The 24,139-nt window shown below is 42.3% G+C and overlaps 2 protein-coding genes across 2 annotated transcripts; both read right to left on the minus strand.

The window, feature by feature from the left end:
* Window positions 1-267: 267 nt before the first annotated feature.
* On the minus strand, window positions 268-10,080 carry LOC101780286. Its single transcript, XM_012842687.2, has 12 exons — window positions 9,531-10,080; window positions 9,320-9,399; window positions 8,450-8,634; window positions 7,080-8,148; window positions 6,866-6,993; window positions 6,415-6,474; window positions 6,266-6,316; window positions 6,099-6,169; window positions 5,570-5,715; window positions 1,434-5,291; window positions 1,195-1,352; window positions 268-1,115 (listed from the first exon to the last, which is right to left on the minus strand). Exons 1-12 carry the CDS (start codon window positions 9,908-9,910, stop codon window positions 687-689), a joined length of 6,615 nt encoding a protein of 2,204 aa, XP_012698141.1. The 5' UTR covers window positions 9,911-10,080; the 3' UTR covers window positions 268-686.
* Window positions 10,081-13,137: 3,057 nt separating this feature from the next.
* LOC101780687 (AP-2 complex subunit alpha-2) lies at window positions 13,138-24,079 on the minus strand. The gene is made up of 26 exons (XM_004985959.4): window positions 23,649-24,079; window positions 22,169-22,300; window positions 21,936-22,061; window positions 21,334-21,396; window positions 21,154-21,251; window positions 20,869-21,076; window positions 20,285-20,356; window positions 20,112-20,204; window positions 19,835-19,936; window positions 19,614-19,711; window positions 19,076-19,157; window positions 18,878-18,966; window positions 17,407-17,512; window positions 17,260-17,325; window positions 16,868-16,974; window positions 16,680-16,784; window positions 16,469-16,589; window positions 15,742-16,236; window positions 15,560-15,640; window positions 15,293-15,457; window positions 15,123-15,209; window positions 14,891-15,016; window positions 14,700-14,780; window positions 14,552-14,623; window positions 13,812-13,891; window positions 13,138-13,728 (listed from the first exon to the last, which is right to left on the minus strand). Exons 1-26 carry the CDS (start codon window positions 23,778-23,780, stop codon window positions 13,584-13,586), a joined length of 3,132 nt encoding a protein of 1,043 aa, XP_004986016.1. The 5' UTR covers window positions 23,781-24,079; the 3' UTR covers window positions 13,138-13,583.
* Between the last annotated feature and the right edge of the window lie 60 nt (window positions 24,080-24,139).

Below are 24,139 nucleotides of genomic sequence, written 5' to 3' on the forward strand. Positions count from 1 at the left end.
GGTACAAGTCTACGACACACCATAGTTATTAAGATTAGGGAGCAGCCGATTCCAAGTAAATTTCTCAGTACAATTTTCGTCATCATCAGCCTATCTGGTACATACAGTCTCCTTTCAGCAAACCATCTTCAACTATCGCCAAAATAAATTACGAAAGAAACAAACCATCTTCCACCAAGTTCGATGTACAATTACACACTAAGTATCACAGATCCTACATATTTTCACCGGTATCGATCTCTACTAGGAAGTTGTCTAAACCAAGAATATTGAACAATGTGTTCTTCATCAGCAAGTTAAATCATCCAGTAACACAGAAAGATCAGAAGCTAAACCAATCAATCAGACATCACTGTTTCCAACACATCGGGCGTATCAGTACGTGAAGAGATCGTGGTGGTACAATTGCTGTTCCATCGAACAGTGTCAAGATGATACAGACCCTGCCCAAAAGCTGAATCTACTTGTTGGGGCAAGCACATTCGGTCATACCTCTATGCTAAACATATACTCCTTGCTACAGTTGAGTGGAGCAGAGATGGTCATTTACGCTCTGTTGACTACATTGTAATTAGCCTATACAAAGTGGAAAGATATGACAAAGAATTTTAAAACCTATTTCTGCTGCAGAGATCAAGGATGCAGGTAGCTACAAGATGCACCCTTCCTCCCTCGTCAAATTTACATTAGCCCCTAGTGTGCCCTTTTGAAGTCGATCTTGATGACCCACCACTGCCAAATCTATCAGACCTACTCCTAGAGTGATTTGAACTAAGAAGCCAAGACTCACTGATCTGAGAGTACCTGCCACGGTGATGATTCCGCTGGATGCCCCGATTAGCATTACCAGAAGGTGGGTTCAAGCCCTTTCGGGTGTTTCCAATGACCTCTCCTGAACTAGAAATACTGGAATCGGTGGATTCCTGCTTCCTTGGTGCTTCCCATGTCTTTTTACTTGAGGGCCCTGCTTTTTCATTACTGGACATGTTGAGATTCTGGCTAGTGCTCCATGTAGTACCCTCATTTAAGTTCTGATTGGCTGATGGCTGCCAACCTACAACTCCGGTACTCTCATCTACTGACGACATTGACATATCATTTGGTATTGATGGGATCTGAAGTAAGGAAAATCACAATGTCATATGAAAAGTCATATAGGAAGAAAATGCCATTCATGTATTGCAACACAATTACCTGCTCGGGCAATACCCAATCTGTGGGTGCACCCAAGTTCACCTGGTTCACATTGTCCTCCCCTGGCACTAATCCTCCTCGAACAATTTCATTATTATTACCATGGGCTAGAACTACCTCATTGATACCAAAAGCTACCTTCCCCTCAGTTCCAATACCTGGTGGAGAGAAAACAGATGATTCAACTACAGAATTAATGGAGAGTTCAGGACATGCTAAGCATTGACATTCTGACTAACCAGATGAAGGCTGGAGTGTAGGTCTTGGTGAAAGCAATGACCACATATTGTTGATTGGATCATCTTGGGCACCCCATAGTGCAGAATCAACAGCATCACCTTGGTAGTAACTAGGTTCACCCCAAGGAGATAGTGCAATAGGGCTAGAGCATTGTGGTTCTTCCTCGACAGAAGTGGCTAGGAAGTCCTCCAAATCAGTTGTTCCTTGCATGTACGAAGTCCCACACCTTTGTTCTTCCATTAAAGATTCCAGGACATCCGACACATCTATCGACTCAGCACCATATGAAAGATCAATTAACATGTTTCCTCTTGTAACAACAGTAGATTCACTTTGACAGTATAGTTCTTTTTGAATAGTTTCTTCACATTTAAAATCTGACTCCATCGCACCTAATCCCCCAGTTGATGGACCAGACTTGTGTGATACAAAAGCATCTGGTGAGTCCACATGTTGCTTAGTTAAATTTTCAGGTGCTGCTAATGTTAACACAGAGCTGACAACAACAGGTTCATCAAGCTCAGGTCTAGGAACCCCAGTTGGTGGATCAGACTTGAGTGATACAAATGCATCTGGTGGGTCCATATGTTGCTCAGTTAAATTATCAGACGCTGCTGATGTTAACACATAGCTGACCACAACAGGTTCCTTAATCTCAGGTTTAGGATTTGTACTAGGAGAAGATACAGGGAAAACCTTGGATTGAGGAGACTGAATAACTGAACCATTTGACGGGTTTGCTTCAAGTGTTCTTTTCTCATTCAAAATATCCTCCATCTTGCATATATCGGGAGTAGATGCAGAAGTTAAATTTTCAGGCACAATTGATGTTAACCCTGAGTTATCCATGACAGGCTGCTCGCTCTCATATCTTGGAGTTGGACGAGGATATTCACACTCCATATCTTGGTTATCAGGACATGAAAAGCTAGAGTGAGGAGGCTGATTAGGTGAAACATTCGATGCATCTGCTTCAGGTGTTCTTTCCTTATTCAAGATCTCCTCCACCTTGCATGTACCGGAAGCAGGCGCAGAAGTTGTTGGTAGATTTTCAGGCCCTGCTGATGTTAACACTGACTTGTCCACAAGAGGGTCCTTACTGCCAGATATTGGATTTGGACGAGGAGATTCACACTCAATATCTTTATCATCAGGAGAAGACACAGGGAAAATGTGAGTGTGAGGAGGCTGATTAAGTGGAGCATTTGATGCATCCGTTTCAAGTGTTTTTTGCTGATTCACAAACTCCATTTCGCATGTATCGGAAGCAGATGCAGAAGCTGTCGTTAGGTTTTCAGGTGCTGTTGATGTTAACATTGAGTTGTCCACAAGAGGTTCCTTACTGTCGGATCTTGGAGTAAAACTAGGAGATTCACGTCCAATATCTTGATAATCAGGACTAGTTACAGGGAAAATGTGAGAATGAGGAGGCTGATACAGTGGAGCATTTGATGCATCCGCGTCAAGTGTTTTCTGCTGATTCACAAAGTCCTCCATTTTGCATGTACCGGAGGCAGGAACAGAAGTTGCCGATAGATTTTCAGGAGCTGCTGATGTTAAAAGTGAATTGTCCAAAGCAGGAACCTTATTCTCAGACCTTGGGGATGAACTGGGACATTCACATTCCAGATCTTTGTTATTATTTGATACATCCGTGTCAACTGTTTTTTGCTGATTCATAAAGCCCTCCATTTTGCATGTACCGGAAGCAGGTGCAGAAGTTGCCATTACATTTTCAGAAGCTGCTGATGTTAAAGGTGAATTATCCATAGCAGGAACCTTGTTCTCAGACCTTGGGGATGAACTGGGACATTCACATTCCAGATCTTTGTTATTATTTGATGCATCCACCTCAAGTGTTTTTTGCTGATCCGCAAAACCCTCCATTTTGCACGTACCGGAAGCAGGTTCAGAAGTTGCTGTTAGATTTTCGGGAGCTGCTGATGTTAAAAGTGAGATGTCCATAGCAGGAACCTTGTTCTCAGACCTTGGGGATGAACTGGGACATTCACATTCCAGATCTTTGTTATTATTTGATGCATCCACCTCAAGTGTTTTTTGCTGATTCACAAAACCCTCCATTTTGCATGTACCGGAAGCAGGTTCGGAAATTGTCGTTAGATTTTCGGGAGCTGCTGATGTTAAAACTGAATTGTCCGTAGCAGGAACCTTATTCTCAGACCTTGGGGATGAACTGGGACATTCACATTCCAGATCTTTGTTATTAGGAGAAGATGAAGGGGAAACCTTTGATTGAGGAGAATGGTTATCTGAAGAATTTGATGCAACCGCCTCAGGTACCTTTTTCCGACTCACAATCTTCTCCATCTTGCCTGTATTTGAACCAGGTGAATTAGTACTAGTAACATTTTCAGGTGATGCTGGTGTTAACCCTGAGTTGTCAACCGCAAGCTCCTTATTCTCAGATCTTGGAGCTGGACTAGGAACCTCACGGTCAATATCTTGGTTATCAGGAGAGGACACATGGAAAATCTTCGATTGGGGAGACTGATTAACTGAAGCATTGGATGTATCTGCTTCAAGTGTTCTTTGCTGATTCATGATCTCATCCATCTTGCAAATATCGGAAGCAGACGCCAAAGGGGCTGAATGTGGACTGCAGATTGGAACACTTTCTGAGTGACTCAGCATGCCAGATGGCGAACTAGAACCTCTGTCTTCAATAGGAGTTGCTGGAGCACAGCTCATAGACTTTGCAGAAGCAATAGAAGAATGAAGTTCGTCAACAAAGTTTGGATTGGTTGTTGAACTTAAGCAAGAGCCTTCATGCTGACTTGAAGCGGTCCTGGACTCGGACGGACTCCAAGCAAACACAGGACTGGAGACATCTTTCCCGACTCGTTGAGTAGGTAGATTTTTTGATAGATCCCGCCTTGAATTCAGATCTTTAACAGATCCACATTGTGAACTACCTTTAGAATCATGTTGACATTGCGACCATGAAACATGTTGATTCTGATGAGATTCCGTATTACCACGTCCACTACCACTCATGTGGGCTGTGGTTGGACTCCATAGGGCTGCGCTGCTGTGACGGTGGTTCGATTCACCAGAGCATCCTCCATGTATTCCATTATGGTGCAAGTCTGTTTGCCCATATGAATTCCCAGGAGATTGAATAAAAACTGAATGTTTTGTCTGGCACTGTGCTTGGCTATTCACAGTACGAACATCCTTGGGTGGAACCGAACTAGTTGACAGTGACAAGCTATCATCTGGAGAGTACACACACTCTCTTTCTGGAGCATAATACTTATTAGACTGAACAGTTATTCCAGAAGAACCAGCCACACTATAACCAACAGGGGATAGAGCATTGGTCTGATCCACACTTGGGCTGTTCATTGTATGTCTAGTGCCAGCCAATGTTACCTTGCTACTTGTAAGTGATGCAGCTTGATTAAAATCTTTCTGCTGTTTTGAAAGCACTTCAGTCAACAGCAATGATCTCTCTTCACTCTCAAATGTTAGCCAAACTCTCAGATCACGTGGGAAGTAACTTGTCCACTTTGATAGCTGCAAAAGAGTGAATGGGCCCTGAACAATCCCAGCAGGATCCTTGTAGTGCCAGACTTTCTCTGGCTCCGTGTCACTTGACATTGTTACTCCAGACGACGAAAGTGATCCAGCTTCATACATAGAGCTGTTTGCTATAGTGTTGTTCTCAAACTTTCTTCCAGCTCCAGATCCATGTATTGTACTTTGCGAGTACAATTTTTTTGGATGGTGGCTAGAATCAGAAACTTTTTGTGGATGGTTTTGCATAGTGTTTGGATATTTTGATTTTCTTCGTGATATGGACGTATCTGATCTTGTCCGATTTACAGACCTTCCAACTGCACGTAATAAACAAACAATACTCAAACACTAAAATTAATTAAAACTTAAATTAAGGAGTGTGATTAGAGTTGATGCTACTTGCAACATCAATTCAAATCTTTTGTCAGGTCAATTGAAATGTTGCCATAGTATTCAGAAAAGGTTGCATTACATCTATGCAAGAAATTTACAATATAAAAACTTATACTAGAGGGTGAAATGATGCAAAACACCTAGTTACATTCTAATATTTATTACTGAACATAAAGCATTAACATTTTGCGAAGATAAATACCAGCTTTTTTGTCATCCATTTCTTCGGCAGATTCATAATCAGGATCCATATGGGACTCAACATGCACTTCCAGAACCTCATTTATCCTGCGAGTTCTTTCCTCAGAATTGTTGAGAAGCTGCAGCTTTTCTACACATTCTCTAAGTGTATGATAAAGTCAAGGATCACAGAATTACCCAGCAGGTGGTAAAAGGTTAGTTCAGTGCCGAAGTACTATAAGAAAAATAAAGCTGTCTTTGATTATCATGAATATTTTTTTTGAAAAAGTATCATGAATATTCATAAGTCCAGACCAAAGGATCACCAGTTATTAGAAGCATGTCTCTAGCATGAACAGACCTACAGGAAGATTATGGCAAGAAAAAGGGAGCTGCAAATTGCATAATAAATTATCATTGAAGCAAAAATCTATTTTGGAAGAAGCGAAAAATAGATCCAGAAAAGATAGTTCAGCTATAAAAAAGATGAGGACCAGAAACATTAAGTAATAAAAGCATATCACGTCATAGTAAGATGGTCAAGAGGATATTCTTTTCTGCGCCCTGTTTCACTTGCACGGTCACGAAGATGCCCCAGCCTCTCCTTTTCGTTTTCAAACCACTGTAAGAGTTATAAATAGCAGTGAGTTAAATCTGAGATTTTATAACAAAACAAGATCATTGTATCTATAATTTCTTGCAGCTGAGTAGTCCTTACATCATTCACTCTTACAGACTGCAAGATCTTGGCTTTCTCTTGAATATCCCCCTGCATTAATAATACAAAACAAACACAAATCATACTTACACATATCTGAGGGGCTAGAAATAAATTAGATCATGAATGTCCACTCTCGAGTAGCATACCACTTTTAGTCTGCTAATTAGACCACACTTCATGCTCTGCCTTAAGCGTTTGCACTCCTCCTACAGAAGTAAATGTAGATGTCAAAAGGAGGTGAAAATGAAACCAAACATAGTTCAGCTACGATGAAAACTAGTAATCCATTGAACAAGAACTAGGTCACAAGGAAATCCATGAGAAGATTTCAGAATATTACTTCTAAGAAAGAATAAAGTGCATGTAAAACCTTTAGTCAAATACTGGGGGAGGAAAACTCCCATACGCCAGAAAATCTTGGCATTTGATTATGCCCCTTAGCTTATCATTCTATAAACTCAGAAACAAACGAATATGCACAAATATAAACACCAAGTATTCAATGATACACAATAGACAGCAAGTCAGGACGGACTTTTAAGAAATGCTAGCTGTGGGAGCTAGACAAGAAACAGGACACCAAGAAAAAGCATTTACCTCTGTAAAATCCTGGTTAGATATTGTATCCATCTTGATAATCTCCTTTTTGTCTAAATTTAATATCTCAAGGGCAAAATTCGTCATCTTCTTCCCAATGCAGTACTTTTCTGGAACCTTGTGTGTCCCTGCAAAATAAAAATAAAATGAAAGATAGTTAGCTCACGGTTAGAAGAGAACTTTAAGAATGAATTTAAAGAAGTAAATATCTTACCAACAACTTTTACTAGACGATATATATCTTGTTTCTGACCAACACCAGAAATTTTTATCCTCACAAAAGCACCACAAATTTTGTCTGAGAATGTGGCATCATCAATTAAGTCCTCCATCAGGCTGCGCCGCATGTAAATTAAATTTATATTATGCATATCAATAGCTGCATAAGCCTCAAGATTAACTTGTGCTTCTCTATCCACCTTTCTATGCATCCTTCTCCTCTTATCAGGAGACAATTTTGCTGCCATGTCACTGTATCCATTGGTATCTACTTGAGCCGAATTTAGATTGATGGTCACTTCACTTTTATCACTTACTTTTGGAGTCTCGTTTATGAGAAAATGCATTTCCAAAAGCTTTAACATCTCAAAGTGAGCAACACGTGATTTCCTGAACAAGCGGTGAAGTCTTGTGTCACAAACAATTTGGCTTTTCCTCTTAGGATCACGAAGGTTATTCTTCTTAATATATTCCAGCAGAAGGGTCTGAACATCAAATTGAGAAATAAAAGATTGATCACCATCTCTCATGTGTCCTACGAACTCCAACAACTCAGGTGACGCCCATTTTGTGTCTAGTGGCAAGGGCGCCTGTTCTTTTTCTACTTCCATGTCTACCGGCAATTGCACCTGTTCATTTGGTACTTTCGAGTCTACTGGCAAGGGCACCTGTTCATTTGGTACTTTTGTGGCTACTGGCAAGGGCGCCCTTTCATTTGGTACTTCAGTGGGTAGGCTCCCAGCATATCCAATTGGAAGCACGACCTGTTTTGCAGCAATGCTACAATCTGAATCTACCTTCCGCCGTTTTCGAACCTTTTTCCTTGAAGAATTAGCTCGCCTTCGTTTTCTTGAGGAGCAGTCAGAACCAGCATCATCATCATTATTAACGTCGTATAGGTCATCAGATGACTCATCTTTTTCTTTCCTAGCAGGAGTGATAGGAACATTCCATCTGTTCTTGGCACTAGTAAGTTCTTCCAATGTCAATGAAAGCTTCCCTTTCAGATCTAGCCAATATAGCTTAAAAAGGTACTCCCAACTGAGTATGTCATCAAAATCAACCTGCAAGACACAACACATAGCAAAGAGAGGCCACTTGAGCGTGTAGGACAGTGCACCAAATAATAAGTGAAACATTTAGTTTCTTCACACATGGATCTTATGAGATTGTGGTGCTAAGCAGGACATAGAGGAAGATATAGAATAAGTGTGAAATATTTAACTCTCAAAGAACAGTGGTGAATGAATGACTAGGTTTGCTAAAAAAATTTGCATGTAAATAACACTACCAAGTTGAAATGAAACATATTTGTGAGACTTTGTCAAATGAATGGAGTGTTTTTTAGATTAATGAGAGGTTTACCTTTGTAGCGCTTTCATCTTTGGATTCTATCAAAAGTATAGTCCCAAAACACGTGTCGCAGAAGCCCTTGGTCCCCCTGACACTGAAGAATTTACCTTGCTTGATGCAAACTTTGCAGAGGGAGTATGTACAAGTGTAGCACATATAGTGCACTGCCTTTTCACAGCTGCTGCATATGTGCCAACCTGATACAAAAAGTGTCAAGAAACACGTGGGTTTACTTCAAGTGAGAATCATTACGGAACTATACACACGTTCATGATGCATAAGTGCCAACCTGATGCAAACTTTGAATTCAAGATTGAACATTTTCATGAAAGTACATACTCTTTCATCTTCTATTAGTACTAACTAAGCCAAACTAACTGAGAATCATTACGGAACTATACACACGTGAGTTCAATGAAGCGTGAGAAGGGTGTGGCGATCAAGATTATTTATTGCCCTTAGCATGACACGTGGCAGTTCTCCACCGCACATTACGTATTCTACTTTCCTTTCAGACATCTCTCCATTGTTATCACTTATTACCCCGTTAAATATTCACATTTCTATCTAGGGAATGTACTGAATGGGAACTCCGCTCGAAGTGAGGGAATGCATACTCACGAACCGACTGCGAGGGAGCGGATTATTGCCCCTTCAATACAGGAGACCTAACTTAGCTAGCATTCTATGAGGTGCTAGCAACACACAGGAGCTAGCAGCTCTATAAATCATTAATCAAACAGTGCGAGTCACTTGTATCTATCCCCTTAGGTAGCCTATGATGTTTGCCATCAATTATTCACTTTAGACAATTGACAGCAAATACTATAACAAGCTTGTTTAAGCAAAGAGAAGGGTGCCAGTGAGATGGATGAAGCTCACCGCAGTTCCACTTGCTCCGGGACTGGAAGAAGGCCTCGTCGCGCTTGATGCAAGCCGGATGGTAGACCTTAGGGCATCCCCTACAGCAAGAGACAAACAGAAGCAGCCGGGTCAGTGTCGGAGGAAAACCCACAGCGCAATTCGCACGGCCCGAGAAACTGTGGACGCGTTCCGCGGGCAAGCCGCGCAGGCCACGCGGCACGGCACCCACCTCCGATCGCAGACGACGAGGTTGCCCCCGTCGAAGCAGATGAAGCATACGACCTCCTCCTCGTCCTCCTTCCTCCTGGCGGGCTTGGGCGGCGCGGGCACCAGAGCCGCCCCCGAGCCCGCGCCCGCTCCCGCTCCGTCCTTGTTCTTCGGCGGCCTCCCCCTCCTCTTGGGCCCGAGGGGCGCGGGCGCCTCCTGGCGCGGCGGCGCCTCCGGTGGCGGCAGCCCCATGATCGAGCCGAGGAACTGCGAATCGTCCATCCCCGCAGCTTGAGGTGGCGGCGGCGGCGGCTCCGCTGGGGGCGGCGGGAGGCGGAGCTCGGGCGGCCAGCCGGCCTCCGGTGGGGTGAGGTTGTGGGCCCCGGCGGGCGCCGGGTCCATGGATCGGGTGGGGTTTAGGCTTGGCGGCGGCGCGGCGGGGTCGCCGTCGAGCAGGTCGTCGTCGTCGCGGCGGTCTAATCGGGGGGTGGGGGTCGCGTGCGACTACTCCTCGCCCCTCCCCTGCTGCTGCTGCTTGTGCTGGGTGGGAAGGGAATGGAAGCCAAGGGAGGGAGGGAAGGGAGGGGCGAGGGAATAATTGGCGGGCTCGGGAGGGGGCTTTCGGCATAAAAGCGAGCAGGTGAAGGGCAGCGGCGGTGGGGCCGGGTGGGCGTCCGCTTTTGGGGGTTGGGCCGGTGGGCGCGCACGCGGGCGGGGGGAGGCCAGACGCGAGGTGACACACGAGCAGTCGCTGGGCCCGGCCGTCACCTTTTGCGGTTCGGCCCCTGCGGTCTCGGGGTTTTCGTTCTTGACCCCTGCTCGCCGTCCATCCAGTGATTTTTGGTTGGTGCGGTGCGGTTAATAGAGACGAGACGAGACGAGACGAGAGGTGACACTGCAGTGGGCGACCAGCCGCGTGGTTCGCCATACGCTGCTGAGACGCCACCACGCCTGCTTTGACTGGCTCCTCCGTTGGAACTTGGAACATGGACTCCAGGCTGCAAAGCCAAGCCGTCGGCCAGGAGATTCCATCCATTGTTCGCCGCGTAGACTACTACTAGGACTCTGCGAGCACACACCCGCTGCTGACCGCTCAGATGCTCGTCTTCGCTTTTCGAAAACTAGCTCAGAACTCTTCCTTGTGTCCTTTTCTTTTTTTTCTCTCTCTTTTGATATGCATGGCGATTGCAAAGTGAGGCGCTGCCTTTGTTTTTCTTTGTCTTGTACTTGTTCCTTTGGACAGGAAACAAGAAAAACGATGCTGCCATTCCTCTCCCGCGGCAAAGGAAAACACGACAGGTGACCGCTCAGAAGCCGAAGCGTGTCCCCCGCCCGGCGGCGTCACGTCCGCCGCATGTGTTCCTTGTGGAAGGGGAGAGAGGATCGCAGGCGGGTGAGGCTGGCCGGGGGAACAGACAGCAGCAGAGCGGACGGCGAAGCTATAGAGCTACAGGCCATCTCCCGATCGACGAAAGCGACGTGCCGGAACGAACTGTAGCATTGATGATGTCAAGTGCCTCCTCGGATCGGATCGGATTAGGATATAGTGGCGAGTGTAACGTAACCACGGCACGCCTCCTCCGTTTGGATCGTTAGCGACGAAACGGCAGCTCGTCCAGCACAAAGCATACGTTCACATCACCCACCGTACCAGCACGGCCGTGCACGGAGAAAACACGAGCGTACAGTAACAATTCGGCAGTTATTTCTGTGAGATACCGTACCAGTCACAACTAACTTGGACAGCGGCACACATGCCAGTTGTATGTTATACGGTTCTATGTTATTTAGAGACATTATGGTCTATAGACACGCAATTGTGTGAGTTGTCACTTGTTAGCAAGCAATTCAACTAACACCCAATTTGTTGGATGACATGTGTCCATAAAACTAAAACATGATACTTCTACAACGGAAAAATATCATCTAAATTTTTCCTCTCGTACAGGTTCCAAGTTAGATAAGTTTAATTTTAAATAAAGCAAGATAAACAATCTATAATTTAAAATAGAGGGTGTATTAAAGAAAAAAGAACGGAAACGAGTGCAATCGTGCCTTGTGTGTGTGCCAACCTTGGCAAGGTTCGATCCATCTCTCTAGAGACCAGCTAGAGAGGCTATTAGGTGACCGTCCATCTTTCTTTAGTGATCTTAGAGCATCTCTAACAGTCTTGCCATCTAACTCCCCAAGCTATTAGGAACGGCGGTGGGGAGGAAGGAAGAAGATAAGATGCGTGGGAAAAAAAATAGAGGTTGACAGATATACCCCACATATGATATGTTGGGATTTGAAGAGTGGAAAATGAATGGTCTGTTAGAACGAGCGACTTAATACGAAGATGAATCTTTTTGCCAACAGAAAAATGAGTAGTCTGTTGAGCTGTTATTTTGGAACGACAGAAACTGGAAAAGGAAAAAAAGAAAGCCGTTAAGGGAGGGAGGTTGCCATGCAGCGGTCTGCAATGGTTCCTGCGAGTTCGGTACTTTCCAGAAAAGGTCTCCCAGCAACGGTATCTTTGCAGAAGACTGATTTCCGACATGACACCGTCCCGGGCTCCTGGCTACAGGGCCGATCTGCGGCAGCATGATTGGCACACATTCTGACACGCCAAACTGGCATGGCTAATTGTTGGGCAGTTGCCGCTATTGTCGGGCAGGAGCCTGTAGCCTGTAGGACGTCCGGGACACTATGGACCTGTGCTTCTTCATCGCAGAGACCCCTGCCTCTGGTCTGCCTGCAACCACCCGCTCTGGCGTCACGCGTCAGCTCGGCCACCGGCCACGGAAGAGAAGCTCCGACTCGGCGATGACGAACAATGCAAATAGGTACTCTTCGTACCAAATTACTATTTATTTTGAGTTTTCTAGATATATATGTCTAGGTGCAGGTTAAAAGTTACGTATGTAGAAAAATCATAACGAATTGTAAATTAGGATAGGAAATTGTAATTGTAAATTAGGATAGGAAATTGTAATTTAGGATGGGGAGTATATTAGTCGACACGGCCTGCCGTTGACCAAACCCAATTATCCACCAGCAGATACGCATACACGTGCTACACGTGTATACACCAAGACGTGGAGCTGAGGCAGCCGAGCTGGCTACGCGTCGATGCGGCGCAGAGGGTGTTCGCGTTCCCTCCACTTGGCAAGTTGTCCACCAGCATGTCTTCAATCACAGGATATCCATTATCAAAAAACAAAAAAAAAATCACAGGATATCCAAACCAGCGACATCTCCCGTCGATACGAATCACTGAATTATAATACAATAAAAAACATGCATGTGACAATCGCGAATTATGACACCTACAAGCTGCACGTGAGCATACAGGAACAGCAAAAAAGCAAGCGCACAGATCTACAGACTGCACATACAAGCACAGAAGCGGCCCCCCGGCTTTAACACCTCCACTTGGTTCTCGATGCCGGCTTAGAAGAGAGATGGCACTGGGGACTGGGCCTGGAACAGTAGGGTGATTGGATGATGCAGAGAGGCCGCTCAAAATTTCAATCTGATGAAGACTGTACCAACAGAAGCTCAACACAACTATGGAAACCCACTGTAGTAACCGATCATTCAGATAGTCCAAAGGATTGTAGCTATGCAGCCACACGACACACACACCATGAACAAAACAAAACCTATTAATTTCCTTTCCCTATTCCAACCTTTATTGGTACAAATTGTAATGCAATGCGCATAAAGGCAACTTTACAATCGGCTTGGTGGAAAACCTAGCACCTTATATAAACACACAAAACTACCGATATTCACCACCAGACCTGGGCAATACAAGTTATACAAATGGGCCAAAAAGGGATGGGATGGTAATGACAAACAACAAATTAAGATTACACAATATGGCAACTGCTCCATGGAGGGGCCTCGCAACAGGCCCAAAAGAATCTAGCGCTTTCCCGGTGAAGAATCCAGCTCAAGTCTACTCCGCCAGCCCTTTCTTTGTTCCACCCGTTGTGTTGGCAGCAAGATGCTTGTGGAGATGTTAGATCCTCGTATTAAACAACTGTCATGTACATCAAAACGCTATTGTTTTTGTTTTTAATTCTCATTCTCATAGCAATCCAGCAAGCATGGCACCGGGGTCATTGTATGTGGCAGGTGCGGCAGCAGGCAATTGTGGCTGTACCGGGGCTGGAGGTGGGGCTGCCTGAGTCCTTGGGATATCGATCAAATGCTCCTTGATGAATTCCTTCAACCTGTTTAATAAATCTTTGAATCAACTTTTCTATTCCCATTAGCAAGAAGCAATTATTTATGAAATCATGGAGCAAGCTTATACTCGAATGTCAAATATTGGTCGCCCGATGCAACTGTTAGCCGGAGTTGTGTCCTGTCTTGTGGATCTGTTTCAACTCTTATCTGAAAAGAGTAAAACATAAGCGGCAAGATGTAATGACATGTCCAAAGAACAGTCTCCCTCAAGGGATAAAAAGAGTTTATGTACAAAAATGCATGCATGAAACATTGCATGTACAAAAGATAGACTTAGCAAAAACTTAGGCTCTGATAAATCCGACATTAGGCTCAGGTGCAGCACTTCCAAAAGGATGGTGTTCGGCTAATGTGCAGTTACTGTATCCATCATTCCACTGTGCTCTGCTAACATACAAAGGAAAGCACATTTACCCTACCCAGGAAATGAACCCTAAAGAAAACTCTTGGTCTGAACCAGCGTGTATGCCGAACAGAGTTGATTTCAAATCTAACCACATTGTGCTTGCCAGTTACAAGTGGGTCTAAGACCCATATGAGTCAGCTCGACTCAATGTTGTCTCGATGGTACCATGTCATATGACCTGATATAACCAATATTGAGTGCAGGATGCATTGGAGTTCAGTTGGAGTTCAATTAGTAAAATTGATCAATACCATAATAGCTCAAAAAGAATATTAGGCAACAAACTAGTTGCATTATATAAATATGGCAAAAATTTATCACAGGATTCATTTCTTTACAGAATGAAAATTGCCATGATACAAAAACCAAGAATATAAAGGGCACCCAACCATCATTCTTACCAGACAAAGCATCGCACGTGTTGCTTCAGAAAAGAATGTAGTGCACGCAACCAGATTGTTCAGGTTGTTATCCTGAAAAGAACAAGAACTTCAATATTTTGAAAAACAAAAAGGCTCAAATCAGGGAGACAAATATCACAATACGTACAAGTCCAGGAGCAACCGCCAAGTGAAGGCTCATGAAAAGATTAGCTATCTCAGGAAGAGGCAGCGGTTTCACACCTTTTACCTGTTTGTTCACATAACAATAATTGTAATGAGAATCTTCCATTTTCCAGATCATGCAGAAGACAGCTTTTTTAACTCGGCTTATCCTCCACAATACAATTGAGGCCTTACCACTTCTTGAACCTTCAGCAAATGAACAGTTAGTGCCTTCCACTGGGGGAAAAATTCTTCAGGGCTAAGAGTTATAGGTTGCAAAAATTTATTCAAGACAACAGGGAGTCGAAGTTTGGCATCCACCTGCATAAGCAAAACAAGAAAAGCATTGTTACCTTGTGAGTCAAACATGGAAGCATGTGAACTTTGGGACACTCAGGAAAAAAATATAGTTGCATAGAAGAATCACCAGTGCAGTTCCAAACGTATATGAGAAATCAAGAACAGCAACATCTCTACTTGCACGGAGATTTGCGACCTCAAGAGGAACTTGCACCTACAGAAAGCAGAAAAGAATTGAAGTTAGACATGGAAGAAAACATTAAAGGTGCAAAAGCATTATACCGCATCAAATAATACCTGCGCTCTTGGAGGGATAGTATCTGGAACTGACGAGAGCTCCATTTTTAAATGACTAGGAGGTAAAATCAGAGCTCGCACTGACATAAGAGGTGAAGTATTTTTGTTCCCTAGGAACAGAACAAGACGACCATGATGGGCACGCCATTCCGCTTTCAAACCAATCTAGAAATAAAACATCCAGTAGGGAAAAAATTGTGTTGAAGGTAGGCAAGGATAAAAAATTACAGATATGGAAGTAATGGAACACAGTTGATTTATGAAAACCTGAATGTGAGGATCCTCATACAGCACTCCACTATCTTTTGTGCACAATATATGAAACTTCTCCTCAACATTGACAATCGGCTGTATAAAGTTAAATTCAGTTCACGAGCGTCAAATAGAAGAGAAGAGACAGCACTCAATTAGCATACAGCCAGATGAAGGAAATAGGAATAAACTAGTACCTGAACTGAGTTGGACTGATCCTCAAGGGTAGCTAGTGCCAAGTCACCTACTGGACTTTGATTGGCGTCCAATCCTTGGGCAGGATATTGCTCTACAGCAGGAGGGCCCTCAATCGCAAGAGGACCCAAAAGATCTGCTAGGAGGTCTGCGGGAGAAGTTGAACGGGATGTCGAAGGAGGTTCAACTTTAGTCTCATGGTTGGTCTCAGTAATGTTTGTGGCTTCGCTAACTTCAACAGGACCATTTTCTTTGGGAGCTTCGACGGGAGGGTTGGGAGCTTCTTCATAAGTTGCACTGCTCTCCTGACTATCAGTAACAGTTTGGCTTGGCATCTTCACAAGAGTTAGATGATTAGCTGCTGGCGTTGATCCATTTGCAGAGGGTTGATCAGCTACAACAAGAGCACTGGAAGTTTGTTGCTGACTTCGTAGCTTTATAGCACTCTGCTCTGCTGTGTCAACTTCAGCATCTTCAGCCTTCTTCAGCAAAGCAGACTAGATATGACAAGTAAGCCCATAGTTATTTAAAAAGCCTTCTCAATGGAATAAATTGACCAAAATACAAGTGTATCGCATAAAATACGACTACAGAGGTGCTAGTTAGCAGTGCAAGTTTTTTTTCTGGAACACGCAGGAGAGCTGCGCGTAATTTCAATAATAATAGAACAAAAAAGTGTTAGGTTACAGGCCCTAACTAACTGCAAGAATAGTTGGCCATGTAAGTTACCTCACGTTCCGGGAATTTTGGCATTTCGGCCAACACATCTGCCAAAGCAGAGCCTTTTCTGCTTAGTTCAAAATATTCAACTGCTCTCTGTTGTATTTCAACATCAATATAGCTCTCATACCTAGAATATAATGTAAGCAAGAGAACAAAAGTTTAACAACACATAATGTGATAGCACATCATTAAAGCTGTAACTGGAATCATTTATTACTTTTTAAATATTGTGAGGATTTGTTGCTGCAATCCAACATCAGGAGGTTGAGTGTGCATCAATATCTTGGCATAGGTTGAGAGAAGAATGGCAACAGTACTTGTCCTGAAGAAAATCAATAGTACATATATTACAACAGGACAGAAAATGACAAAAAAATTATTCAAGTAGGTGCTTCCACAACTTACGATACTGTCGGAAGTTTATCATTTATAATAGCAAACAGTTCCTTAGGGCTACAACCAGGTCTCCGGGCCAAAAGATGGCCATACTCTCCAAGAAGGTAAGCACTCACCTGTATTGGTGTGAAAGAAGTATAATGTAGTGCAATAAAGAAAATTGTAGGTACAAATAGGAAGTACAAGAAGCCGGACAGATTTCATTCCATTTTTGTAAACAAGTAAAGACAGAACAAATGTTCCAGTTTAATCAAGGCAATTTCATGTAATCAAAATATTTATTCAAAATAAAGGTAAGCATATGGTACTAAGGAGCGTATACCAGATTCCAATGAAAAACAACATCTAGTAGCTCTGTAAAGTCTTCATAATACAACAATTTGAGCTGATGAAAGAAATACCTTGACCATAGTCTCATGCATAGCAGGCTTATCAAGATATTCTCTCGCCTTTGCTGCAGCATATGGCTGATAAAATTGCAAAAATCGAACCATGACTCCAACAAACAAAAAGGAGAGGATTTAGTGCAACTAGATATACAAGCAAACCTGCAGATCTTCGTTGTTAGTGACAAATTGCACCACTCGATACCATATATCATCACTTACAAAATCTCCTGCTTTATCTATAAGCTGAAGAATAACATCAACATACCTGCACAAACACAATTTAGATATAGCAAAAACTTCAAGGAGATGATATTGCACAACTGAAAATGCACATCAAACTAATGACACAATTTGGTACAACTGTACCCTATCCTACATGAAATGTTAAAATCCAGTGCACAACTATGGGCACAGTAAAAAGCTGAACTTGATGGCAAACGATACTTCTACTCTTGGCTAGCAAATACCTCTAGAACGCAAACAGACACAAAAACATCAAATTCGGTATGGTACAATCTACAGTACAACAGCAACAACAATAAAACCTTCTAATTTCAATAAATTTGGAGTATAAAACCCCCAAAAAAATTAGCAAGTTTGGTATGGCACTGTCAGGAAATAATCTACCCCAATTGCAAATGTAAGTACAACCCTTCTGAGGCACTCATTCCGTCCCAGAATAAGTTTACTCATTCCCTCTGTCCCAAAGCTCAAGTTTGACCAGATTTATAGAGAAGAATATCAAACATCTATGACACCAAATATGTATACTATCAAAATACATTTTATGTTGAATCTAATTATACTTATTTGGTATCATAAACATTGATACATTTTTGTACAAATTTGGTCAAAGCTCGGATGGTTTGACTTAGGACAAAGCTAAAAGTGCATTTATTTTGGACAAAGGGAGTATTCCCTAAGCTTTAGTCATTCTACAGCTACAAATTTCGAATTTTAAACATTTCTCCCTAATTTTCCATGATTGAACGGTGCTCATGTTCTAATAAATAAATGCCTCTTTCCTGGTCTCTTTGCTTCTTGAACATAAGGCAAAAGAAGGAAAAATGCGGAAATAAATAAGGACACCAAAGTCCTTTCATGTTGCGCCTTAATTATTGTGCCTAAAGCTAAAATGGTTTATATTTGCAAACAAAGGATAGTAAAATAAAACATGTTTATCCACTACAGTTCCAAAATAGAGATTGAGAATATGTTTCAGACGACTCAAGGCACAAATTGTCTTTATATCTACTTTGCATTCATTGTGTTGTGTACGCATCTTTATAAATTTAGACTAACATAATTATGTGTAGCTGTACTCCAAAACTCTTACTCATATGATGAGATTCAGTTAATTGACTTTTTTTCTTTCCAAAATTTACAGATTGTATCCTAGTTCAGTACATTTAGAAAGTCTGCGAGCATTAAAAGACATCAAACAAGTGCTGGTTCCTGAATAGTCACTCCTTATTAAGGTTATCAGATAACTGAGGCATGCATGGTGCAGAAATGTACTAACTTCTAACATGTAACATTGTGATTTCAACTGCCACACATATCGGGCATAAATGCCAATTTGCAACATACTAACTGGAAAACTGGGCTGATTCTGTCATCAAAACATTACCATGAAAGATCTGGAGCAAACTTCTCTGCAAGAATAGCTGCCTTCAGAGACAGCTCTTCACGCATTGCAAATTCGGCTGTGTTAAGATACTGTGAAGGAGAAGAAAACATTCAATCTAAGAAACCACACGAAAGAAACAACAACAGAACAGCGAGGATAAGTTCCCCCCTGCAGGATCACTCTGACAAGATTAGTTACCTGCAACAACTCCTCAACAATTTCCTTCGCATTTGTAACATCACACATACCATATAGTAAATCAAGAGCCCTCCGTCTAATGCTGCAATAAAGTATAATACAAATATGAAGTTGCAACAAAGGTGAATATACATAGTTTATTGGATAAGAAACAGAATCCACGGAAAGGCTCACAAGTGAAAAGATTTAACACTGTTTATTCTTAGTGTTTACAAGATAATTGACGGAGTACTTTACTACACCTAAAAAATGAATGATTGGTCCCCACAATTGCAATTAAAAATAATAAAATATATTTATGTGATTAATTCAGAACTATAAATGTATATATGACTCTTGTGCACTTTCATCTACATCCTAGCTCAACTTAACTGGGACTAAAAGGTATTGTTGTATTTGGAACTGAAAGTGTGGAGTCTATTTAGAAGCCACCCTAGATTATTCAGACATAACCTGGAGGGAAAAGTCAGGATGCTCATATTATTCCATCCAATTCTTTGAGAAGTATAGAAAATAATAGTCTGGAAGAGACTCAAACCTGATATCTGGATCCTTCAAAGATGTAATGATCTGAGCCTGGTGCCTTTTGATGATATCCTGCACATCTGTTACTAACAGCATCCTCGTCATGTTTTCCTGCAATGATGGATGAATTACTGTTAGAATATGGTAAATTTTCCACTTCCACAGCTTCATCTGGATGCAAGAATGCCAGTAAAAGGCATAAATCAAGTAAATGTTAAAAAGAAACGCAATTACCAGACCAAGATACCGAATATTTGGTTCCCGGACTGCAATAAACTTCCCAAGAAGAGCCACGCACTGTGACATCATCTCCTTTTCAGCATCCAGATGCATGACCTGTAAGGAAGTATAATACATGCAAACATAATTTATTAAAAAAAACAAGCAAGACACTAGGCTATCAATTTTAACTCAGTAAAGTGAAGCATTAGCTTCTGCGGAAAAGGAAATTCAAGACCAAATTGCTAGAAATAAATATAATCAGTCGTTCATAAAGTCAGTATAAACTCACCAGAGCAAGAGCTTCAAAGAGAACAGCATGTGAGGCATTATTCTTGTTAACGTTTTTAACAACATCAGTGCCCATCAAAATGCGCTGTAAAACCTAAAGAATTGCAAGAATATCACTATAATTCACAAATTTTTGTACAGGTGGAGTACAGCAGTTAAAAGAAAAGGTTGTACCTCAAACAAAGCTCGTCTTGCATTGGGATCTTCAATGGTAGGGAAGTACTGAAGAGCCCTCATTGTCTTAACCTGTGAAAATAAAGTTTTATGCTTAGTTGAAGGTAAAGAAAATATCTCTATAATTTCAAAAGTTCTACGCTTCTGCCATGACTGTGCACAGCCTAAAACTAGCCTTCAGCTTTAAATGGGAGGACCAAAAAAAAAAGAAATAGGTGTCCTAACAATAGCAGCTCCAGCTATTTAGTTTCAGTAGTAAATCCTTACTGCTGCTTACTTCTTATTCAGCACAGAATATGTAAGATGTATTACAGACTTGTAAACTTCTAAAACCTAGCACTACATCACAACTTGCTTAATTAGCTTCAGATGTACAAACTTGTAGCAACCATTAAACTATATGCATGACTCATTACTTGTGTTGCTTTTCACATATCTCCAGTCCGCTCACAGATTCAGCTGTTGTTATTGGTCAAGCATGATAGCAGGTAACAGTCTAATGTCCAGTAATTAAAACAGATTTGGCCTAACTTTACTGATAAATCAAACTGGATGAATGGATGATGGCATCAAAAGGCAAGTACCTGAAGCCAAGGGGATGGGATTCCATAGTAAGTGTATTCTTGTGGAATATCTTGATTTCTTGCTAACCTCTCCAATATTCTTACACATTTTGGAAGACAATTCCAATATGCTTCAGCATTGTTGGATACTAGTGAAACAAAAAGGCTCATGACAGATGTTAGCACACCTAGGTCACGCTCATCTAGAAGTTGTGCCATTCGATCAGCCCTGAAATACACAATTCAATTAGCTTTTTCATTAAGTAGAGTATAATGTAACACTTCTATATTATATAATATTACTACCAGCCATCAATATTCACAACATCAGGATTCTTCCTATAAAGCCGTAAAAGGCATAGAGCAGCCTTCTTTCTGACAACAGGACGGCAGCTACTTGATATCTGGCAACCATAGGATGTTTCATTAATACAATAATTCACAAAACAACAAAACGGTAACATAAGCAATAGAACATTCACTTACAAGAAGTTTCTGGACATCTGGGGCTAGTGACTCAGAAAATTCTTTCCCACCAATGTTACCCACCTGAAAAAATATTTCAGTAAAAGATATAAAACGGACACAAAAGGGTGCTAATTGTGTGGGACAATCAGATAAGAATTAAACTATCAAGTCCAGCATACAAATGTCAAATAAGGTAGCTAGCAGGTGTGTAACGTGCTATTTCATAAAATAATTATGAAGCTGAAGCCATAGAAACAGAAGCCATCAAATGATAACAAAAAGGTAATAAATTAAAGGCATCCAAATTACAGAAATGAAACCAGTAAATAATGTAAAAAGGCCTTAACAGCATGTTCTACAATTTTAGGGTTCTTTCACGCTTGGGTTACTTATTTTCCCTAATGGAAGGCACACCAATTTGATGTACCGAATAACTTGAGGTGTGTGCTATTTCTAAATAAAATTCACTCCTTCCACTTTTTAAATATATGACATTTAAACTAATTAGCTTGTCCTAAACATAGTACTTTTAAAAACATAGGGAATGTTTGATAGGTCGAAAAGGAAGCTAGGACCAGGCCCGCGGAAAAATTAGAGTAGGACAAGACAGGATAGCATACCATTGTCAATGCTAAGCACTGGAAAGTCTCATTTCGTCCAATTATGTCATTCCGCACTGTATTTATTACCATCCTTAGGAAATCATTGTTCTCATTAAGTAAGCAAGATGTCACGATATACCCAACCTGCAGCATGTGTCAAAGGATAGCAATTAAGAAACAACAACAGCAAATTTAAGTATACATTTGAGAAAGAACGCTATAACTAAGGATAACAAAACTGCATGTTTTACCTGCTTCTCGGGGTATTTTGGTGCTGATATCAAAGAAACAGTTTCCATATGCCCAAAATCAACATCATAACCTAGCATATAAATGTAAAGCATTTTCCATACATACTTTTTCTTCTCATATGGTGATAAGCCCTGCAAGATAAGAAATCACAGTGATTTATAGCACAGTTGCAAACTTGTGTAGTTGTGTCAATAATATATCTTTTCACAGTGCCCCCCCCCCCCCCCCCCCCCCCGCTGTACAGTTTTCAAAAAATTAAGGGGAGGGCTACAGCAGCATGTTAACTTCCAGGGAAGCAAAGCCCTTGGTGATTGAAGTTTTATGTTGAATGGAGATGTTATCTTTGGCATACTACACTAGCTTAACAGGAACTGCCTACTATGCCATATAACATTTGAGCCATTGAGGAAAACAAGTTATTGGATTTTTCTATCTTTCCATATGGAGCAGTTTGCATGTGCTGATGGGATTGATATCCCCACATGATTCAGGTTGCTTAGCATAGTGCGGTGCTATTTTATTTAATTACAGAACTCCCTAATGCAGATCCATGCACATGAGCGCAGCTATACATGGCAAGTCTATCAGCAGTCTCATTTCATATGTCTATCATCGAGTCTTGTTCAGAAACACATGCTGCTACATCATGTCCTAGAGAATTGCTATTGGACTTTTAATATCATACTCCGTAATCACATCGTTACAACACATATCTCTCTTCAGGATATAGACAGTATAACTTGTCAAATTTTGACCACAGTTATACACAGAAATGCTGCTAATGTGATGTTTTACAAACAGGTTCTTAATAACGTTTAACTAAAACAATTGATGGTCAAAGGAGTAGACAGGAGACCTTAGCAATGTGAATGAGAATTATCTATTAATTGAGGGAGAGAAATATTCATCCCAGCATAAGCAGAAGATTAGCTAGTTGCATGACCCTGGAGAGGGAGAGGTAGCTCAAAGGCGCACTGGCAAACACTAAAATCCACTACCCTAACTTCCAAGAGAATCCCAAACTACCAGTTGCGGTATGAGTTGATTATTGTACCGTTGGAAACTGTTTCTATTGAAACCGAACTGAAGCAAAGGCTGAAATGATTGAAACCGACCTCTAAATCATTCGAAATGATCAGTCTCCTGACAGACTATTGCAATTGTAGACTTATTAAGAGGCAATAGACAGCATTGCCCACGCAGCCTCTTCAGACCAAAAGATATAGTTCAACGAAGTACAATCCTATGAGATATCAAACAGTTTGAAACTAGGACGGCTCGAAATGACACTGCGGAGCTTCCAGTCCCGAAGTCACTACCAAGCACCAGTTCAGCACCACCCAGCTCCTCAATTCTGTCCAGCTGGGCAATTCGAGCAAAATCCCGAGCGCCCCACCCATCAATTACGCAAATGCGTTCGCAGCTAGCAACAAGCATCGAACCAAATCCTCTACGGAAAGGGAGGGGAACAAGCGTGACCTTCTCATTTTTGAACCGCGTGCGGATGTTGCCTAGCTCCTTGTCGACGCGGAGGCGCTCCTGCTCCTTGTTGTGGCAGTTGCGTATGTCGCTGATGAAGACCGAGAGCCCCCGCATCCCCGAGAGCGCCATCTCCTCCTCCCCTGGCTGCCCCCACCGCCGCTTCTAGAAACCCCAGATCCGCGTGCCGCCGCGCGAGATCTGGCGCCCGGATCGGGGGAGCAAAACCCTGCGGGGCGGCGGAATGGATCGGCGCCTCCGCGCGGGGAGGAGGAGGAAGGGGTTTTGATTCGGCCGCGGCGGTCGTCGTAGGTGGGCGGCGGGGAGGTGCGGCTGATCTGCCTGCCTGTCTGCCCCGGCGGTGGTGTGTGCGTGTGCTGGATTGGGGGCGCTTTTTCGCTGGTTTCTGGAAGGTTTATTGCGTCCGCCAAGGAAGCGGAAAATTTTGGCGTGGCTGGTCGGGCTCAAGTTTAAACACAGGCTAGGAGAAT

This window comes from Setaria italica, chromosome IX (genome assembly GCF_000263155.2).
Source record: "Setaria italica strain Yugu1 chromosome IX, Setaria_italica_v2.0, whole genome shotgun sequence".
NCBI lineage: Eukaryota > Viridiplantae > Streptophyta > Magnoliopsida > Poales > Poaceae > Setaria > Setaria italica.

Excerpts from the sequence above, each read along its gene's own strand:
- LOC101780286 (XM_012842687.2), bottom strand. The coding sequence starts at position 9,910 with ATGGACCCGGCGCCCGCCGGGGCCCACAACCTCACCCCACCGGAGGCC. Across the intron at positions 9,400-9,530 it reads CTCGTCGTCTGCGATCGGAG|GGGATGCCCTAAGGTCTACC; the intron begins GTGGGTGCCGTG and ends CTCTTGCTGTAG. Across the intron at positions 6,170-6,265 it reads AGTCTGTAAGAGTGAATGAT|TGGTTTGAAAACGAAAAGGA; the intron begins GTAAGGACTACT and ends TAACTCTTACAG.
- LOC101780687 (XM_004985959.4), bottom strand. The coding sequence starts at position 23,780 with ATGGCGCTCTCGGGGATGCGGGGGCTCTCGGTCTTCATCAGCGACATA. Across the intron at positions 22,301-23,648 it reads CGCGGTTCAAAAATGAGAAG|GGCTTATCACCATATGAGAA; the intron begins GTCACGCTTGTT and ends CTTATCTTGCAG. Across the intron at positions 21,252-21,333 it reads CAGATGTCCAGAAACTTCTT|ATATCAAGTAGCTGCCGTCC; the intron begins GTAAGTGAATGT and ends TATGGTTGCCAG.